Here is an 18,018-nt window from a genome sequence, read left to right on the forward strand (position 1 = left end):
TCAAAGACACCAGCCATGCAGTGGTCTATCTTGATGTCGCCGCGAGTCACACTATGTAGTCCGCTGTCTGGGGTGTCACTTCCGGCGGCAGAATGTCATCCGACATTGCAGTGGACGGCGAAGAGGACCCGCTGGCTCCGCCTCCGCCTTGCTGACCATGGTCCGGCCTTCCATGGCTTGTCCCCGCACCCATTGTAGCCACCGCCTCCAATGCCTCTTGCTGCTCCTGCCGTATCTTCTCCGGGCTGGGCGCCGCCTGCCCCAGACCTGTCCCCCGTTTGGCCCCTCTCCTTCTCCTCCTCCTCCTGGAGCGTTGTTCCTGCCATCCGCCGCCCTCCGGGGCCACCGGTCGCGTCCCCGACCATTGCCCGGTCTCCTCCAGCCAGTCCCAGACTTCCGTTGGGTTGTCGAAGAAGCGTGTGCCCTCTTTTGCTACTACAAGTTTGAGCCCCGTCTCTTTTGTGTCGCCGCTGTGTAGTCCGGGAAAAGCATTACTCGACTGCTGCCCACCTGCAGGTCGCTCATCTTCCGGGTTTCCCGGAGCACCGTGTCCCGGTCTCTATAGTTGAGGAGCTTGAAGAGGAACGGACGGGGTCTGTCACCCACCCTCTGGGCCTGCGCAGGCACCCTATGCGCCCGTTCCACTACGAACTGTGGGGAAAGCACTCCGGGCGGCAGGATCGCCCTCAGCCACGCCTCAGTGTACCGTTCAGGCGTCGCCCCCTCTTCTCCTTCTGGCTGGCCGACTACCCGGACGTTGTTGCGCCGAGAGCGCCCTTCCGCATCCTCGGCACGATCCTCTAGCTCATGGACTCTGTCAATCAGGTATTGCAGGGCCGGTGCGTGGCTGCGCACCACAGGTTGAATTTCCTGAACCATTTGGCGCTGCTCTGTGACTGTCTCCGCCAATTTGCGGTGGTCGGCGTGCAGCAGTGTGAAATCAGACGTCACTTTGTCAATCCGCCCCTCTAGCCACGTCTTGGTTTGCTCTAGAGTCGACCCAATACGTTCCACTGCCGCCAGAACCGTGTCCATTTTGGCCGCTAATGCGGCTGCGGGGTCCATGGCCACCCGCCTCTGGTCCTGCGTCGCGTCATGTCCACTCGCCTCCTGCTGCCGAAGCAACGCTTTGTCCTTTAGTCTGCCCATAGCAATTTGCTGCGCTGTGGGCATCTACGATCCGGTCGCCGCTAGGTCGCCGCCAGGGGAGTTTTGATCTCTGAGGAGCGAAGTCCCGTCAGCCAGGTTCCAGCTGGGCGTCCAGTGGTGGTCCACCCTCCAGTCGTGCCCCAGAGTTCTGTGCGTGCGTCCTCTCGCTCGCGTCCGTGGGCGCCGGCAGCCAACCGTCCCCCAGTCGTTTCCCAAAGGATCTCCGGCTATGTCTGCAGGTATGGTGTTCAGGCTCATTCAATGGGCAGGACAAGCAGGTGATGTCTACGATCTAATGTGAGGTCCGCCCCAACTTGAATAGTGACAGGTGCATGGGCCACTTCCCAGGAGGCAGGTCCATGCGCTAACAACAGGGCGCCAAGAGTCCCCGCGCGCAGGCATCTGTGGTGTTACAGTCAGGGGCTATGCACAAGCCTGCTCACAGTTCGTGGCTCGTGTCCGAGTAGCACTGGACGGACCCCGGGTCAGCCAAGCTCCTCTGTCGCTGCAGTCCGCCCCCAGTATCGCTTTCAGGCCAAGGGTCGAGCACTGCGCCGCGTGGAGGGGGGGAGGGAGGGCGGCTGGGGGGCCCCTCCGGGGCCACTCACGAACGCTGAAAATGGCGCCTGAACAGAGATGGCGCAGCAGCTACACAGTCTGATGCCAGGCGCCCCCCGCGCCACCCGCCTCGGATGTCCGTCTCCCAGCCGTAAGCGCCTCGCCGATGCTCTCACCAGGGCCTGGGTTGTCCGCAGTTTTCCCCAGGGGCTACGATGGAGGCTACGATGACCCCTTCCGCCGGTCTCAACCGTGGTTTCCGCACCGATCCGCACACCAGGTCTGGGCGCCGCCGCTATGCCCCCTCCTCCGGGACTCCGCAGCTCACCTCCAAGGCCCCGACGATCTCTCTCTGTCGGCCCCGCAGCTCTGGGCGCCTCGCGGCAGGGCCGGGCGGCTCCGTGCCCTCCCGCCCCCGGTTCTCCTCAGCTCACCTCGGGGGCTTCTGTGTCCTCCGGCTGCCGGTCACTGCAGGGTGTCTCCGCCTCCCACAAACAGCAGCGGAGCGGGTTTCCGTCTTCCCGGCAGCTACTTCCAGGGCTCACTAGCGATCAAGGGCGCACTCTCGCTCCGCAGCACAGGCGGCCGCGAGCAGGCACGAAATGGCGGCTCACCGTCCGGCCCCTCGCCCGGGCACTGTGGGGCACCTTCTTCGAACCGGCCAGCGCCCTTGCAGGTTATCCGGAGCTATCGCAGCACTCCCCAGACGCTCTCCTCAGTCCGCAGCGGCAGGCCCCCTCCTCTACGGGGCTCGGCCGGGCTTCGCGCCCTTTACAACAGCCCGCCAGCGGCTCCTTCTCGGCAGCGGATTCTCGGTTCCCCAGCCCTTCCGCCCTATGGCTATACCGGCGGGGTCTCCAGGCGATCTCACAACCTCTCCGCTCCTCGTTGGTGGGCGCCCACCACACTATACGGGGAAATGCAGGATAATTTGGGGCCTCGCTAGCGGAGCTCTAGCAAGTTGCGCCCGCCATGTTGCTTGGCTGGCCACGCCCCCCATTTATTCTCATTTCCTGTTGCATGACCATTTTGCTTTTGAAGAAGTCACTGTTGGGAACTATAGCAGTATTCTAGGAAAGTCTTCTAGTTCGTAGAAGGACTTGTAATAAGTCTTTAACTTCTGTTTTTTCAAAAAAGCCTGAAGAGTTTTTCCACTCATCAGTTACTCCAGGCCCTCTAAGGTACTTACAGTTTTCAGAAGCTCCACGTTTTCTAGCTCCTGTCTCTAAGCTGGAGAATATTATGGGATCTACTTGTTAAAATGATTGAAATGTTATAAGAGCTAGTCCAGGTTTGAAACGTCCTCATATCAGTGTCCAGCCTAGTCACTGGTGTTAATCAAGTGTGTGCATTGGTGATAAGGCCAAGTGCCCAGATCTGAACACTTTGATATACCTACCCCTTTTTATCCTTCGTTGCTTACTGAGAAGTTCTCCCTGACCCAGTTCCCCCATTGCCTCCCTGTTCCTCCCCTTTCAGGAATTCCTTGGCCTACTGTGTGAACCTTAAGAAAGGGAGGCATGCACAACACATGGGTGCTGTTCATTGCCATGGTTTGCATCCATGCTATTTTTGTTCTTCCTGGCTCTACTGTAATTCTTCTCTTTTTCTTGGATCAGCTGCAGGAACAATTGGACAGGTTCATGCGGATGAATGAAGATCTGCGCCGGAAGCTTTCTGTGGTTCAGGCACAACTGAAGTCCACGCTTGAGCGGAAGCTGGAGCTCGAGACCTTGTTGCAAACACAACAGGGTCAGCAGGACAGGAGGCCCAGAAGCTTGGCTATGTTGGAGACGTCTGTGTCTGATTCAGTGAGTTATGAACCATTACATTATCATGCACATAGAACAAAGTTATACCCAAGTTATTAGTTAAACTGAACACAATTGGATAAAAAGCTAGTGATTCAAAGTTATTCAGTGCCAGACACGCAGGTAGCATAGACCTAATTCCTGTTGGTGGTAGGTGGTAATTAGGTGAAGGAGATGGAAGGTGTATGCTGTTTAGACAAAAAATATTCTGCAATATTGAGGTCTAGTAATACTCAAACTTGTTGCAGAATCATTTTGGACAAATAAAAATTAAACTACAGTAAGTTTGGGAAAACCATGAACATTTGAATGGAATGTGCTTGTCTAAGCACTGAAACTATGGGGAAAGCTGACCGTTCTGTTAGATACTTCTACCTGCAGATTCCTCACCTTTTGGACTATTCTCTACTGGATCTAGAAACTTTTTAGCAGTACCCCATCGCCGGTAAGTGGTGCTGTGTGGTTTCTCATTGATGCCGTTACACTCCAGAAATCACATACATAGCTGATATAGATGCCACTCTCACACGCTGATATCGATTCCTTTCTTTTTACGTCCCCAGACATGGCTCTGGAGCTACCTCTTCACTTGGGCATCTTTATCTTAAAGTTTACAGTGTGCAAGGGAAATGTCACCTCCCAATTTGACAGGTTTCAAACCTTTTAAGGGCTGTCGCAAATAAATAACTGTGACAAATACTCATCAGGTATGCCTGGGGTCGAACCACAACTCTAAGGCCTGCAATGACTGCACATCATTGAACCTGAAGACCATATGAGAATGCGAGGCAAAACTCTACATCAAGCACTTCAAGACTCAGTGTTGTGACTAGTCCCAAGGTTTGGTCATACTCCAAATATTCGGGTAAGTCGAAGAAAAAACAATAAATGTCTAACGGGACCCCGCCTCATCACACCACTCTTGGTCTCCTGAGATGGTGTAATGGTATTACCATGCCCTCACTCTCTCTCCCAACGTTGGTCGACTTCGGAGCCCATCCTGCAACTTGTCCCGGCACAATCAGAGTTTCCGGGCAGTTTGCGACACTGAAGCAGATGGAAGAGTTCTGTGAGGCAATACTCCAACTCTTCAGATCACTTCTGACACTCTTACACACGCCTGCAGGCCTCAAGGAGCCACCAGGCCCTCCATTTGAGATATTGCTGTCGGGTTCACCCTTGGCACCAGTTGAACCCATCAAACCAGTCATAGGGACTTCTCTGGCACCTGTAGCAAATCTGCCGCTGGGTCCCGGAATGTCCATGCTGGAGGAGAAGGGATGCCCATTGTGCACTCCAACTTGGTGCTGCTATGATAGAGGCTGCACTCTAACAAACCACAGCCTTCTGCCTTGGAACTGCTTAGTGTCTACCCCCATCTAGTAGAATACTCCCCTCAATATATTTGACCCTCTGGTCTGTTAATGCCACTTGCCTGTGGGGTCGATACTCCCACACACACTGGGATTCAGTTGCTCAGATTCTCCCAGGTGCACTGAAAGACCTTTGCCACCTCGTCACCCAGGCCTTTCAGGATGGGTGTGACGCTGCCAAATTTATAATTCGCTGTGGCTAGACACCACAGACTTCATCGGGTGCGTGTTGCTGTTATGATAGGTCTCTTTTTGTGTGATCACCACCAAGTTTTTCAACTGATGCTGCTGGTTTTTCCACTCTGAGAATGTACTGAGACCTGTTAACCAGATGCCCATGCCCTGACCCTAAAGTGTATTTCGAATTGGCAGTACCCAATTGGAAGTAGCTAACGTACCTGTATGTCCCTAGTATATGGCACCCTGGGCGAATAAGTTAGAAGGGTACCCCAGGGCTTGCAGAAATGGTTGTGCCACGCTGGTGGTCCCCCAAGTAAAACAAGTCCCCCAGTTCGCCACTGCAAATGGGTAGACCAGTTCTTCACTGCTAGCCCGACTTTGCCATTGAAAGTAGTGGCAAGGCCACCACTTCCCCTGTACATCTGTGCAAGTCACCCCAATAGCAGGCCTACTAAGGCGTAAGGAAGGGTGCAACATATGCCACAGGCAGGACATGTACTTTACATGTCCTGACAGTGAACACACAAAACGTCCGTTTTTACTGTGGGAAGATTTGGTCACACAACTGGCGAGTACAGCTTTATAAGCTGACTTCTCAACTGTACTAACTTTTGAACTGTGCACCCAAAGTGGGCCCTCCGAGGAATCAAACAACTTGTTACATTAATTCCGACTTGTATCACAAGTCGAAATTAATATAACTTGTTGCAGTGTACAGCTTTGGCAAATCTGCCACTTTGTTGCCTTTAAAACTCCTGTGCCATCCCGAGCATACATGGAGCCTATTCCATGAGACCCCTTTCTGAACCTTCTGGTGAGAGGTGCCAATGACTGTCAGGAAGGAGAACAATGAAGGACTCCAGGCCAGGGAGGTTTTGCCTCCCTCCTGCAGGAAGCCACTTGAGTGTTGGCCTCAAAAGGCAGCCTTCAAAGGGGCAGCTGCCTTTGAAGGGCAGATGTGTTATGCCAGGGGAGGGCTGCCCCATTTCTTTAGGGAGACAGGCTGGCACGGGCGCAGAGAGGGGAAACCAGCTGCCAAAGCGGTTTGCCTAGGAGCATGCCGAGGGTTGCGGTACAAAAGGGGGTGGTGATGGATGGAGCATCTGAACCAATCAAACACTCACACCCAGTCAAAAGATCTGGGTTTGATCCATCACCGTTCTTTAGCCCACTCTGCCACCCCAGTTCAGACATGGCTATATGCAAATCAGTCTGACCCTGTGCCTCATGGGAACAGTCCAGCCCGAACTGCCAAGCCATGCCTTCCCTGGAGCGGAAACAAGCTTCCGAGGACCGGTTTCTGGCATTACAGCCGTCTTCAGCCCAGCTTGCTTGAATCCAGTGACAAAGTGAGCAAGGGACTCACGTCTGAGAATACCCTGCCACACTTATGGGGGTGGCAGAGTGGGCTAAAGAACGGTGATGGATTAAACCCAGATCTTTTGACTAGGTGTGAGTGTTTGATTCAGATGCTCCGTTCATCACCACCCCCTTTTGTACCGCTTTGGCCGCCATAAGTGTGGCAGGGTATGCTCAGACGTGAGTCCCTTGCTCACTTTGTCACTGGATTCAAGCAAGCCGGGCTGAAGACGGCTGGAATGCCAGAAACCGGTCCTCGGAAGCTTGTTTCCGGTCCAGGGAAGACATGGCTTGGCAGTTCGGGCTGGACTGTTCCCATGAGGCACAGGGTCAGACTGATTTGCATATAGCGATGTCTAAACTGGGGTGGCAGAGTGGGCTAAAGAACGGTGATGGATTGAACCCAGATCTTTTGACTGGGTGTGAGTGTTTGATTCAGATGCTCCGTCCATCACCACCCCCTTTTGTACCGCGTAGGGTTGCGGTCCAGCTGTTGGACGCCTCCCGCCCTCCCAGGATACAAAAACAGCCGGAAAGCGCAGCGCGCTGATTCAATTCATGTTTCTCCCCTGAGGCGGAAGCCGGGGGATTAGCCTACTATTACATTGATTTTAAAACTGGTATTATCCTAATTTGCGTCGTGAATTGTTTTTAAATTTAATAGCTGCACTCTCGTGACCTGCCTCCTGTCACGCTCGAACCCCGATCCTCGGCGCACACAACTAGGTGTTGACGCCCCTGGAGATAGGGTTGCAGCCGCCATCTTGAGCGGAGGAAAGGGTTGCGGTCCAGCTGTTGGACGCCTCCCACCCTCCTCACGACGGGATAATGACAATGCTATCCCGTCCGCGCAGCGGGCACGCCAAAGGCAAGCCCGTCTGCACCCGTCCGCGCCGGGACCGGCCCTAGGGCCACGACCCCTGGAGGATCTCAGGTCCGTATCTCCTACTCTAAGGTGGAGTTATTGCAACAACGACCCCCCTCAGTTAGTCACTGTTTAATGCATGACCCAGATTCTATTCCCTCATTGACTGTTGTCAGCTGTCCTCACTGTAAATCCACCCTACCTTTTATTACTAACAACGTTATGTCCAGTAAAAAGAGTGCCAAAAGAAACATCAATATCTCGATGGCACTCATTAATGCTCGATCACTAGTAAGACATCGACAGGAAATAGCAGACCTCATCAAGGATAGGAATCTAGACATATTGTTTGTCAGAGACCTGGATGGATAGTGCCTCAGATCCTGATTTAGTGGTTGCAGTTCCCACAGGATACAAGGTCTACCGACAGGACAGACAGAGAAAGAAAGGTGGTGGTCCGGCAATAATTGCCCGTAATATTTTTATAGTGACAATGTCTCCTAGCTTGTCATCAACTTGTGAAGCAATTCTTTTTACCATCTTGCTGACTCCTTCGCATAATTTCAAAAGGAGTGCTTCTGTACAGACCACCTGGAACACGCACTGATTTTCTCTCTGACCTGAACTCAATGCTTGAATCGTTAGCAATTGAGGATTCCTATACAGTTTTAGGTGACTTCAACTTTCACCTAGATAAACAAGACAATAAAACTCTTGCATTATTGTCAGACATGGAAACACTAGGACTTTCCCAATTAGTTTCCTCTCCCACACATGAGGCTGGTCATACTCTGGACGGCATCTTTTAAAATTTTAATGGGATCCTTGTACAAGACGTCCTCCCGCTCCCTTGGTCTGATCATTACGTCATTCTTTGCTCTATTTCCATTAATGATGCCCCAACAGACAGACCACCTGATCCTTGTCGCACACCTTTTAAAGCGTGGAAGGACCTCGACAATGCAGACTTTAGAGCATTACTGAACAGTACATGCCCGGTGATTTCATCAGACCCAAATATAGCCACAAATCAATACTCAGATTGGCTAGGCGAGGCTATAAGGGCTTTGGTACCTTACAAAATTATATCCAGGAATAGGACAGCCCCCTCTGCGCCTTGGTTCTCGGCAGAACTCGGGAAACAATAACAAACTTATAGGAATGCCGAGAGACTTTGGCGAAAAAGCTACGATCAAGAATGTAAATCCAGTTACAAGGAAACACTTGTTAACTATAAAAAAATGATCATTACTGCAAAAAGGCAGTTCTTTAGCGATCGAATAGAAAAGGCCCAGAATTCCAGCAAACAACTCTATGAAGTGGTGAAGGAATTAGTAGGGAAAACCCCAGACTTGGCTCCCCCCCCCTTCGCAATCTTTCTGTGACGCATTGGCCAACTTCTTTTACACAAAGGTTAACGATATTTATCTGGCCTTTTCTTCTAAGGACAGAGCCATTTCACATCTTGCCTGTACGACACCCACTGTTTGTTTCCTAACTCACTTTAAAGAAATGACAGAGCAACAAATTTTGGACATCATCAACACCATAAAATCAGGATCTGCTTTAGACCCATGTCCACCCAAAAATTTTCCACCGGTTATGGAACTATTAACTCGTGTAGTCGCGCAAATATATGCAATGCCATTTTTAAATCCGAGATCTTTCCTAATACTCTGAAAAACACTCTCCTAAAGCCTCTTCTAAAAAAACAACATCTGGCTAAAGATGATTTAAAAAACTATCGACCTATAGCCAGCCTTCCATTTTTGGCTAAGGTGGTAGAGAAAGCCATGAATTACCAGCTGTCGGAGTATATCGAAAAACATTGCCTGCTGGATAATACCCAGTTTGGGTTCCGCAAATTTCACGGCACTGAAACGGCTCTAATCAAAGCCACCGATGACATTAGAACCATCAGAGATCAGGGAGGAACGGCCGTGCTTGTACTGCTGGACCTATCTGCCGCTTTCGACACAGTCGATCATTCCATTCTCATCGACCGTGTCGGAAAGATGGGAATCCAACAGGGAGCAAAGAACCTACTTGACTCTTTTTTATCTGGAAGGACTCAGGCAGTTACTCTAGGCCCTTTTAAATCAAGTGAGCTTTCTCTACCTTGTGGGGTGCCTCAAGGCTTATCCCTGAGTCCGACACTTTTTAACATTTATGTGTCGGACCTAGCTAAAGTCATCAAGCAATATGGGATGGGCCTTCCCTCCTACGCAGATGACACCCAGCTAGTTCTCGCCATTAATAATGACGGAGAAGAGGTGGTGGAACGTTTTCAGGAGGGCATGTTGGCGATTGGGGATTGGATGTCCTCCAGTTCCCTTAAACTTAATTCCCAAAAGACCGAGGTTGTCATCTTCGGGAAACTCTCCCCTTGTTGGTCTCCTGCCTGGTGGCCTTCAGCCTTTGGAACTTTGCCCAACCCCGTCCCAAGGGTTAGGAATTTAGGAGTGGTATTTGATGAAAATCTTAACTTTTCTGCTCACGCTAACCAAATAGCGGCAACAGCTTTTTATAAGCTAAAACGCATTAAAAAAATCACTCCGTTTCTACCCGACAGCGCAGGTAAAACCCTGGTAAGTACACTTGTACTATCTTCACTCGATTACTGCAATAGCCTGTTCGCCAACGCACAAACCCGGGTTGTTAACAAAATGCAATCAGTACAGAACGCTGCGGCAAGATTGCTATCCAGGATTCCTAAATTTAAACCAATTGCCCAAACCATTCGGAATCTTCACTGGTTAACAATTAAAAACCGAATAAAATTCAAGACACTGTGCCTTGTATTTAAAGCACTACATAATTTAGGTCCGCAGTTTCTCAGGAACCAGATAACTCCGTACTGTCCGTCAAGACAACTGAGATCAGTCACTTTGCACCAATTAACAGTTCCTCGTACCAAAACAGTTTCCTGGGGAGACAGACGGTTTACAGTTACCGCAACCAGACTCTGGCACTCTCTTCCTTTGTCAATTAGGATGAGTTATACTCTTTTTTTTATTTTCGGAAAAGTCTAAAGACCTGGCTGTTTAACCAGTAATCACGCCGGGACCCAATATCAGGAGAGTCATGAATCGAGTTTTTTAGCGCCAAAACGCCCTCGGGCATTCGTTCGCGCTCTACAAATTTCATAAATAAATAAATAAATGTAGAACCTTGGGTAGCAACACCCCAAGGGTGAGCTATTGAGAGCTGAACACTGAGATAGGGGTCTCGCCATCTTTTGAGTAGGCAGAATGGTGCATACTGGGATAGCCAGATGCCACACTCCACAGGAAGTGGTCACCAGGTGGGAGCTAACCTGGTAGCCCATTGACTGCCAACCACATCCTGCCCTGAGGGCACTTTACGAGCATGAAGGGGGCACTCCTGGCACCTAGACCTCCTATCTCGACCGACTTGAAAGAAGGACCGAAGAAGGAATGCCCTGCTACACAAAAGAACCAGCGAAGAGGCTGCACCGTCAAAGACTGCACATGGTGGCTAGAGAAGAGCGGGACTGTGCCTGTTGTGTCCTGTTCAGGGAGAAGCTGTTTCCAAAGCTCAGGAAAGTGAAGAGACTCCCAGGACCAGCAACTGGCCTCCTGTTGTTTGCAGCACAGGGATACGATAGCTGAAGGAATTACAATAGCTGAAGCAGCCTGCTGGGGTACATTGGTAGCCCAAAGACTTCAAGCTGCTACTGGAACTGCGTGCAGAGTTAAAGACCAAGATCTGGCGCACAGAGTTGCACCAGAGTTTGCTGAGCCCGGGAGTGCTGTTGGAAAGTTTCTGGGGCCCTTAAAGGAGAGTTATCGACCCAGGAAGGATTATCCTGTGACCCCGACACCGGGCGACTGGCAGTCCAGTGGCGACTGGACTTCTTGTAGACCGGAGAGGGCTTTGTGGGATGCTGACCCTGCAACAGGGACCCCCTCACTATCTACGTGGACCAAAGAGTCCCTTCAGGAAGACCCACCTTCGACAGCAGCACATCCACAGTATCCTTGGAGCATCTCCAGCATCCTTCATCCCTTGCATCAGGTCCAATCCTTAGGAATCCATTGCAACGCTGATAAAGGGCCTGGAATTGCTGGTCCCTGGGTGCCTCAAGTACTTCTAATTAATCGCATTGACTCTTGCCCAAGTTTTCTTTGAAATGGTTTCTAAGAGTCCAATTTGTTGACTTTGCCAAGGCTTTTTCGTGACTGAGTGAAATTGGTTTGATTTATTATTGCTTGTAAAATCTATATCTCAGACATTCTCCTTTGAATCTTTTTTATTCTAATGTCTAAATTCTTATAAAAATAGTCTGGTTTTATAAACTGGTGTCTGATTTTTTTGAGTGTCATATTGATTTCTTCTTCAATTGTTTTGTTGCTGTTTAAATGCTTTTCCATTGTTCTTCTGTGTAAGCTTTGCTGCTCAATGCCACAGCCACCCAGGGTTGAGCTGAGGGTTTGACAGACGAAACCTAAGGGTCCTAAATGGGTTGGTAAGTATCTTACACGGTGATGTTGCATTACCACACCACACCAAACTTATAAAACGCCCATTTCCTCACAGTTACCATACCTGGCTATGGTCAACAGGCTTTTTAGGCGATGTTGAGTCCTCCCCTATGGACATGCCCTTTAACGGCACCCATCTTTTTGGGGACAAGGCAGATTCCTCTAGATAGCACTATAAAGAGAGCAGGACTACAGCTCTCTCCAAGAGCTTATCTACCCCACCTCACCAACTGCATCAGCACCACTGTTCCTTTCGTGGTTCTGGTAGTGGTACTTTATACCAAAAGCCACTTTAATGGTCGAAAGATGCCCAGCTGTTTTGCGGCGGTGGCGACCACCGACCACATAGTCAGCCATGTACGGTGTATCAGTCAGTCTAGAATTCCCCTGCCCCCCAGCAGTCCCATCTGCAAACCCCTTAAGTATGCCCATAGTGGAGCACAGCCACCTGGTTGGATGCAGGATCTGACGATTCTTACCCGGTTGGTAAATCATAACATCAAAAAGGTGGGTCCTGCAAATTGTCCACAAGGGACATGCTTTGCCCTTCAAAACTACTTTGCCACTCCTACTGTCCCCAGAACAACTGACTAAGGACCATCTCTCCGTCTTAACAGCCGGATGTGCAAGCCCTTTTGGGCAAAAGTGCTATTGAGAAGGGCGCAGTTGTTATTCCTGATACTTTCTGCACCACTACTTGCTAAAGAAAGATGAAGGACATTGTCCGGCTTTAGACCTGCACCCTTTCAACACCTTCCTCTGAGAGGACAAGATGCTCACTGTGGCCAAGGTCTTGTGTGCCCTCGACCCTGGAGACTGAATGGGGAAGTTTGATCTGCAGGATACCTTTTGTCATATACCTGCCCTCCATGTTGATCCGTGGTACCTGTTGTTTGTGGTGCGACAGGAGAAGTTCCGTTCATTGTGCTCTTCTTTGTCCTCACCAGTGCCCCTCTGAAGGTGTTCTACTACCAATCTGTGAATACAGAGGTCAGGGGTCGTACTATTCCCCCTACCTCTATGACTGGCTGCTGAATGTGGACTCGCCCCAGACAAGCGCCCCAGACAAGCGAACCTGCTGTCATCTTTGGGGTTTAACGTGCCACAGTTGACTCGTTCTCAGACGCTCCCCTTCATTGAAGTTCTGGATCCTGCTCAGTTTTGTTACTTTCCCTCGGAAAGTAGAGACCAGGACATTCAGGCTATGATCCTGATCTTTCATCCTCTCTACCTGGGTTTCAGTGATGTCGACTCTGAGGCTGCTGGGACTGATGGCCTCTTGCATTCAGCTGGTGAAACACAACAATATGTATATGTGGGCTCTATAGTGGGATCTGAAGTCTTAGTGGGCCCAAAATCAAAGGGACCTTTCCAACCTTGTTCAGATTTCAGAGAAGCCAGCAAACGGTCTGCAATGGTGGTTGCTGTTATGCAATTGGGTCAGTGGCAGACCTCCATCTTTATGGGGTTATTTTTTAACCCCAAATCCAGTTGCACAGCCAGTGTTGCTTTTGCAAATGTTCCTTTGCTTTTAGCTTTTAAACTCTGGTTCACTCTTTCAGTTCCAAGTTTTATACGTTCTTTCTCTGTAGTCTTTTAAAGTCCACATGCAAGTGACTGCAATTTCCTGGGTTTCTCATGTTTACGTGGGCCATCCAAACCTCTTCTCAATAAACACGTACAAAGGCAATTTCCATCAAACAAGCAGTTTTATTAACATCCAATGCATTTCGAGCCTCTCTGGCCCTTCATCAGGGATAACTGAAATTGACAATGAGATATACATTACAGTCTTAAAGATACGCAATTTAAATGTTTTCTATAAGTATACTAATAATGCTCAATCTCCTGAATATCGACACCTTAAACCCTCATCTAAATAAATGCAATTTCTTTAAAAAAATGCAATTTCTTTAAAACAACACTAATGTTCACTAAACTGTAACTGTTCTCTCTATTTACATGTCACCATTACAATCAATCATAAACTCCTAGCTAGAACTTTCTCATCCACATTTTAAACCTCTAACTTTTCCGCCTCGCGTGTTCATTAATCCTAGAAAGTAATCCTCCCAGTTCGTCTTTCACCGATGTAGTCCATTTTCTTCACATTATATGACAACCCTCGTTCACCTCCCTGTTTCTCTTCCCTTCGTACTCTATTCCGCCCGCTTCCTTCCTTCTTGGTCACACAAGTTCTACCCTCTGTAATCTACACCCTTGCGGAAAAACAACCTCCCTCTTCTTTAAAACCCACTCGTACCTGCTGTGACAAACTCGTTTTCCACTTCTCGCACCGAAAGTTTTACTGGGCTTTTACCCCACCTCGATTTAAACTGACTCTCCACCCCTCCCCTTCATGTCACATGATAATCTCACACCTGGTCCATTGGAAATGAACTAACCTTTCTACAACACTGCTAGTCCCATAATGCAGTTCCAACTGCTTACTCAAATATATACCTGGACCATTAATAGGGGTGTCGTATTTATACAGATCGTGGCACATGCATCTTATTTTCTTTTTCAAACTGTTTACAGACTTATAAACATAATAAATACAATCATAAGGTGTCCGAAATTTCAATGTTCATCCAACTCCCGTAACTCATTTTAAACCTACTCGATGATATATGAAGTTGTCAGTGGCAGACCTCTCATCCTACCTCATTCCGAGCAGACAGTGGTGACCGATGCATCACATCCGAATTGAGGTGGAAACCTATAAGAGGTGGTGAGCAGACGCCTCTCGTGGAGTGCTGGGTCCATATCAATCTTCTGGAGTTGAGGGCCATCCAATTGGCGTTTAAAGCCTTCCTTTCATCCACCGAAAAGGAGCTGGTGCAGGTCTTTATCGATAACAACACCGCCATTATGGCATTCCAACAAGCAGAACGGAATGGGGTCCATGGATCCTATGCCAGGAGGCGCACTGCCTCTGGAAATGGCAGAACCATCAAGGTACTTTCCTGGTGGAGAACTACCTGGCAGGATCTTTGAATGACTGGGCGGTTAAACTCAGTCACCAACTCCTAACGGATTACAAGTAGCAGTTGCACTCACAGATGGTGCAAGATTCTTCTGCGAATGGGGGAAAACCTTGGCTATCTATGAGCCTCCGCCAAGAACTCACAATGTTAGCACTTCCGCGCGTTGGAGTTTCCAAGCCATGTCTCTCTAGGAGACTCGTTCTGCCCAGGGTAGGACTCTGGACTTCTCTACACCTTCACGCTAATACCTGTTCTGAAGAAGATAAGGACCGACTGGGCCCAAATCGTCCCAATGGCACCAGACTGGGCATGGAGAGTATGATGTCCGCAATGCCTGTGTATGGAATCTGTCCTCCGATAAGGCTGCCCCTCTGAAAGGATCTGCTGTCGCAGCAATTCGGCCTGTGGAATCTCCACCTTCATGCTTGGTGATTGAGCGGCAACATCTTTGACCTTCCTTCAGGCAAAGTAATCTGACATTTTGTTGTTTTTGTACCTCCCCTGACAAAGCTTTGCTCTGGGTACATTAAATGGTACCTTTTGGCTCTTTTGCCTATTTTACAGTTGTCGGACCAACCCTCCTTATTTAAATACGCTTTGGTGATGCATTTTTGAAAGGCCTACATCTGTTTCCTCCCTCCCCTTTCGTCATACCGCAGTGGGACCTTAACCTCATACATGCCAACTCTCCCGATTCAGGAGGAAGACTACCGATTTCAAGGCCAGCCTCCGGAGTCCTGCATGCTGAACCCGATTTGGATTACAGAATCATGATCTACTGGAAACATGGCAAATGTGAAATGATAATACCTGTCCTGTATGCTCCCCATCTCCCCCTCCAAGGGTTACCTCCGACATAAAAGTTAAGGCTTTGTAATTAATTCTTGGAGGGAAGATTACAGCATGTGACAGGCCTCGACATTTTATTCAGATTGTGACAGGCCTCGACATTTCATTTTTGGAAGTTTTACATAGCACATACAAAAACAGAGTTTAGAACTCTGTTTTTGTATGTGCTGTTATTAAACTGCCAAAAATGAAATGCCAATAGACTGATTCAGGCATATTACATAATTGGGCAAACCCGAATGTGTTGATTCCCGACTCCGAGAGAGATCAGGAATGTATATTGGGAATTTATTTTACATAAAATCACTTTAAATCCCGTGGCAGGGAGATTGACATCACAATTTCTGTCTTTTAAAATGAATCCGAGTTTTGAGCCTTTTTTAGACGAGATCGAACTGCAATTGGAGAAATCACTCTACTGAAATTTAGGTATGGAATAATCCAAGTCAATACCTTCACAGCCAAATGGGTAAAATCTGGCTTGACTGAAAGGGACTCTAGATGCACGTTGTGCCTTTTAAGCGCAGACGAAGATATTGCGCACGTCTCGTTTTTTTGCACAGCTTACGCAATACCTAGTCTTAGACGAAAGTGGATTAAGCCCCTCTGCAGAATACTGAATAGTTAAAGTTGTCTAGAGGTACTAAGAATATTAAAATCTGATAGTTCCCAACTTGTGGTACTGGGCATTAGTAAATTTCTGTTGGCTGCCAGCTTTATAAGGAGTAAGAAAGGGCAACATTTTTAAAATGCTCTTAATTATTTTAAACATTCAACAGTTTTCTCTCTGCACTTGAGGCAGAATTGGAGTTGTATGTGACAATTGAATAGTAATCTATGTACTGCATTTACAACATTCCTGAAAGAAGTGTTGATCTCGGTGTAACGCTTTAGCCCAGAGAAACCTATAATTTTTATATGTTTTGTTTTTAAATATTTTTTCCGTGAAAATCTGTTTTATATATTTGTACTAGATGGGTCAAAACTGAAATGTTTTTAAGGATGTGTTTGTATGCTCTAATGATTCTTTGAATCGAATAAAGCGATTTGATGATGATGATTCAGGCAGATTACATTCTTGTATGTAACCTGGTCCTCACATATTTGATGTGCACTCCATTTGAACCACTGCACCGCTGTCCCTTGCAGCTTCTCACCCTCATGACAGTGATAGTCATCACCATAACATCGGTGCAGTGAGTGAATGATCTTTATGCTCTGTCAACCTGCTGTATACCACTTTCTCTCCAGATAAACTTGGTTTGTGGATGTGAGAATCTTTCTTGCCGAAAATTGTGACGTGGTGCCACATCGGTCAAAATATCACCTTATCAGTGTGTCTTCCTCTGCCTTACTCCTCTGAGGAGAAGACAATCTTTCTTTTGGACCCCAGATGGGTACTAAGATTATAAACCTATCGTACCTGAGAACACCGGGGTCATGATCCACTCTTTGTGGGGTTCACTGGAGTGACAAAAGGCAAGGCATGGCCATGCAGAAAAGGACCATCTCATGCTTGATCTTACTCTACAATAAGATTTGCTAACTATTGACCTAAAAGCAGCCTCACTCTGCCGTGGCCAAAATTGCTGCCACTATGTTGGCAAGTGGAGTTCATGTCTTGCCAGTCCGCTATGTGAGGGTACATTCGTGAAGCACTACTGTCTGTACAGCCCGGTTTGCTGATGGGCATTACGCCAGCACGATCCTACAGGACTTTTTTGGTTTGAGTCCATTCATTGAACCTCCTTCAAATGGGTATTGCTCTGGTATTATTCCAAAGGTGATGGATCTGTAAGTAGAATTCTCTATCAGAAGAACAAGTTACTTGTCTTCGATAACACTATTTTTGGTAGAGACTCTATCTAACTGCAGATTCCTCACTAAACCTCCAATCTTCCCTGTTCTGTGCATTGGACTCCATCTATTATTACAAACCCAAGTATAGGAATCTGCACACTGGTCGGGGTCAAATTGCTGCTGGGGTTCTACGTCTGGGGCGCAGACAGCTTTGAAATCAATTGACGTCAGCACATGGGAGTGGCACCTATATAGGCTCTGCACGTCATTTACAGAGTGGTATAGTATCAGTGTGAAGCCGCAATGCACCACCTACCAGCTTTCAGTTGTACTGCTGAAAAAGTTTCTGGGTCAAGTCTGAGGCCTGGGTAATATTTAAGCATGGGCGGATTTTGCGAATTGGCAATCGGCAAACTTGCGTATTTACGGATTCGCAATCCGCAAAATCCGCGAACTCTCGCGAATTTGCGGATTTCTTTTTTTTTGTGTTCGCAAGGATTTCTGCCAGTTCGCGAGTGTTCTGTACCAGTTCGCAATTGCGAACTTACTTGTCGGCTCGCAACGGCCGCGACTATGTTG

At 48.5% G+C, this 18,018-nt stretch overlaps 1 protein-coding gene across 1 annotated transcript in view; it reads left to right on the top strand.

The window, feature by feature from the left end:
• Positions 1–18,018, top strand: part of RILP (Rab interacting lysosomal protein) — a 134,995-nt gene that overhangs the window by 55,352 nt on the left and 61,625 nt on the right. The window contains exon 4 of the mRNA XM_078680165.1: positions 3,327–3,518. Coding sequence (XP_078536291.1) covers positions 3,327–3,518 — 192 coding nt within the window. The remainder of the gene's footprint in view (positions 1–3,326; positions 3,519–18,018) is intronic.

Source organism: Lissotriton helveticus, chromosome 3_1 (genome assembly GCF_964261635.1).
Source record: "Lissotriton helveticus chromosome 3_1, aLisHel1.1, whole genome shotgun sequence".
Lineage (NCBI taxonomy): Eukaryota > Metazoa > Chordata > Amphibia > Caudata > Salamandridae > Lissotriton > Lissotriton helveticus.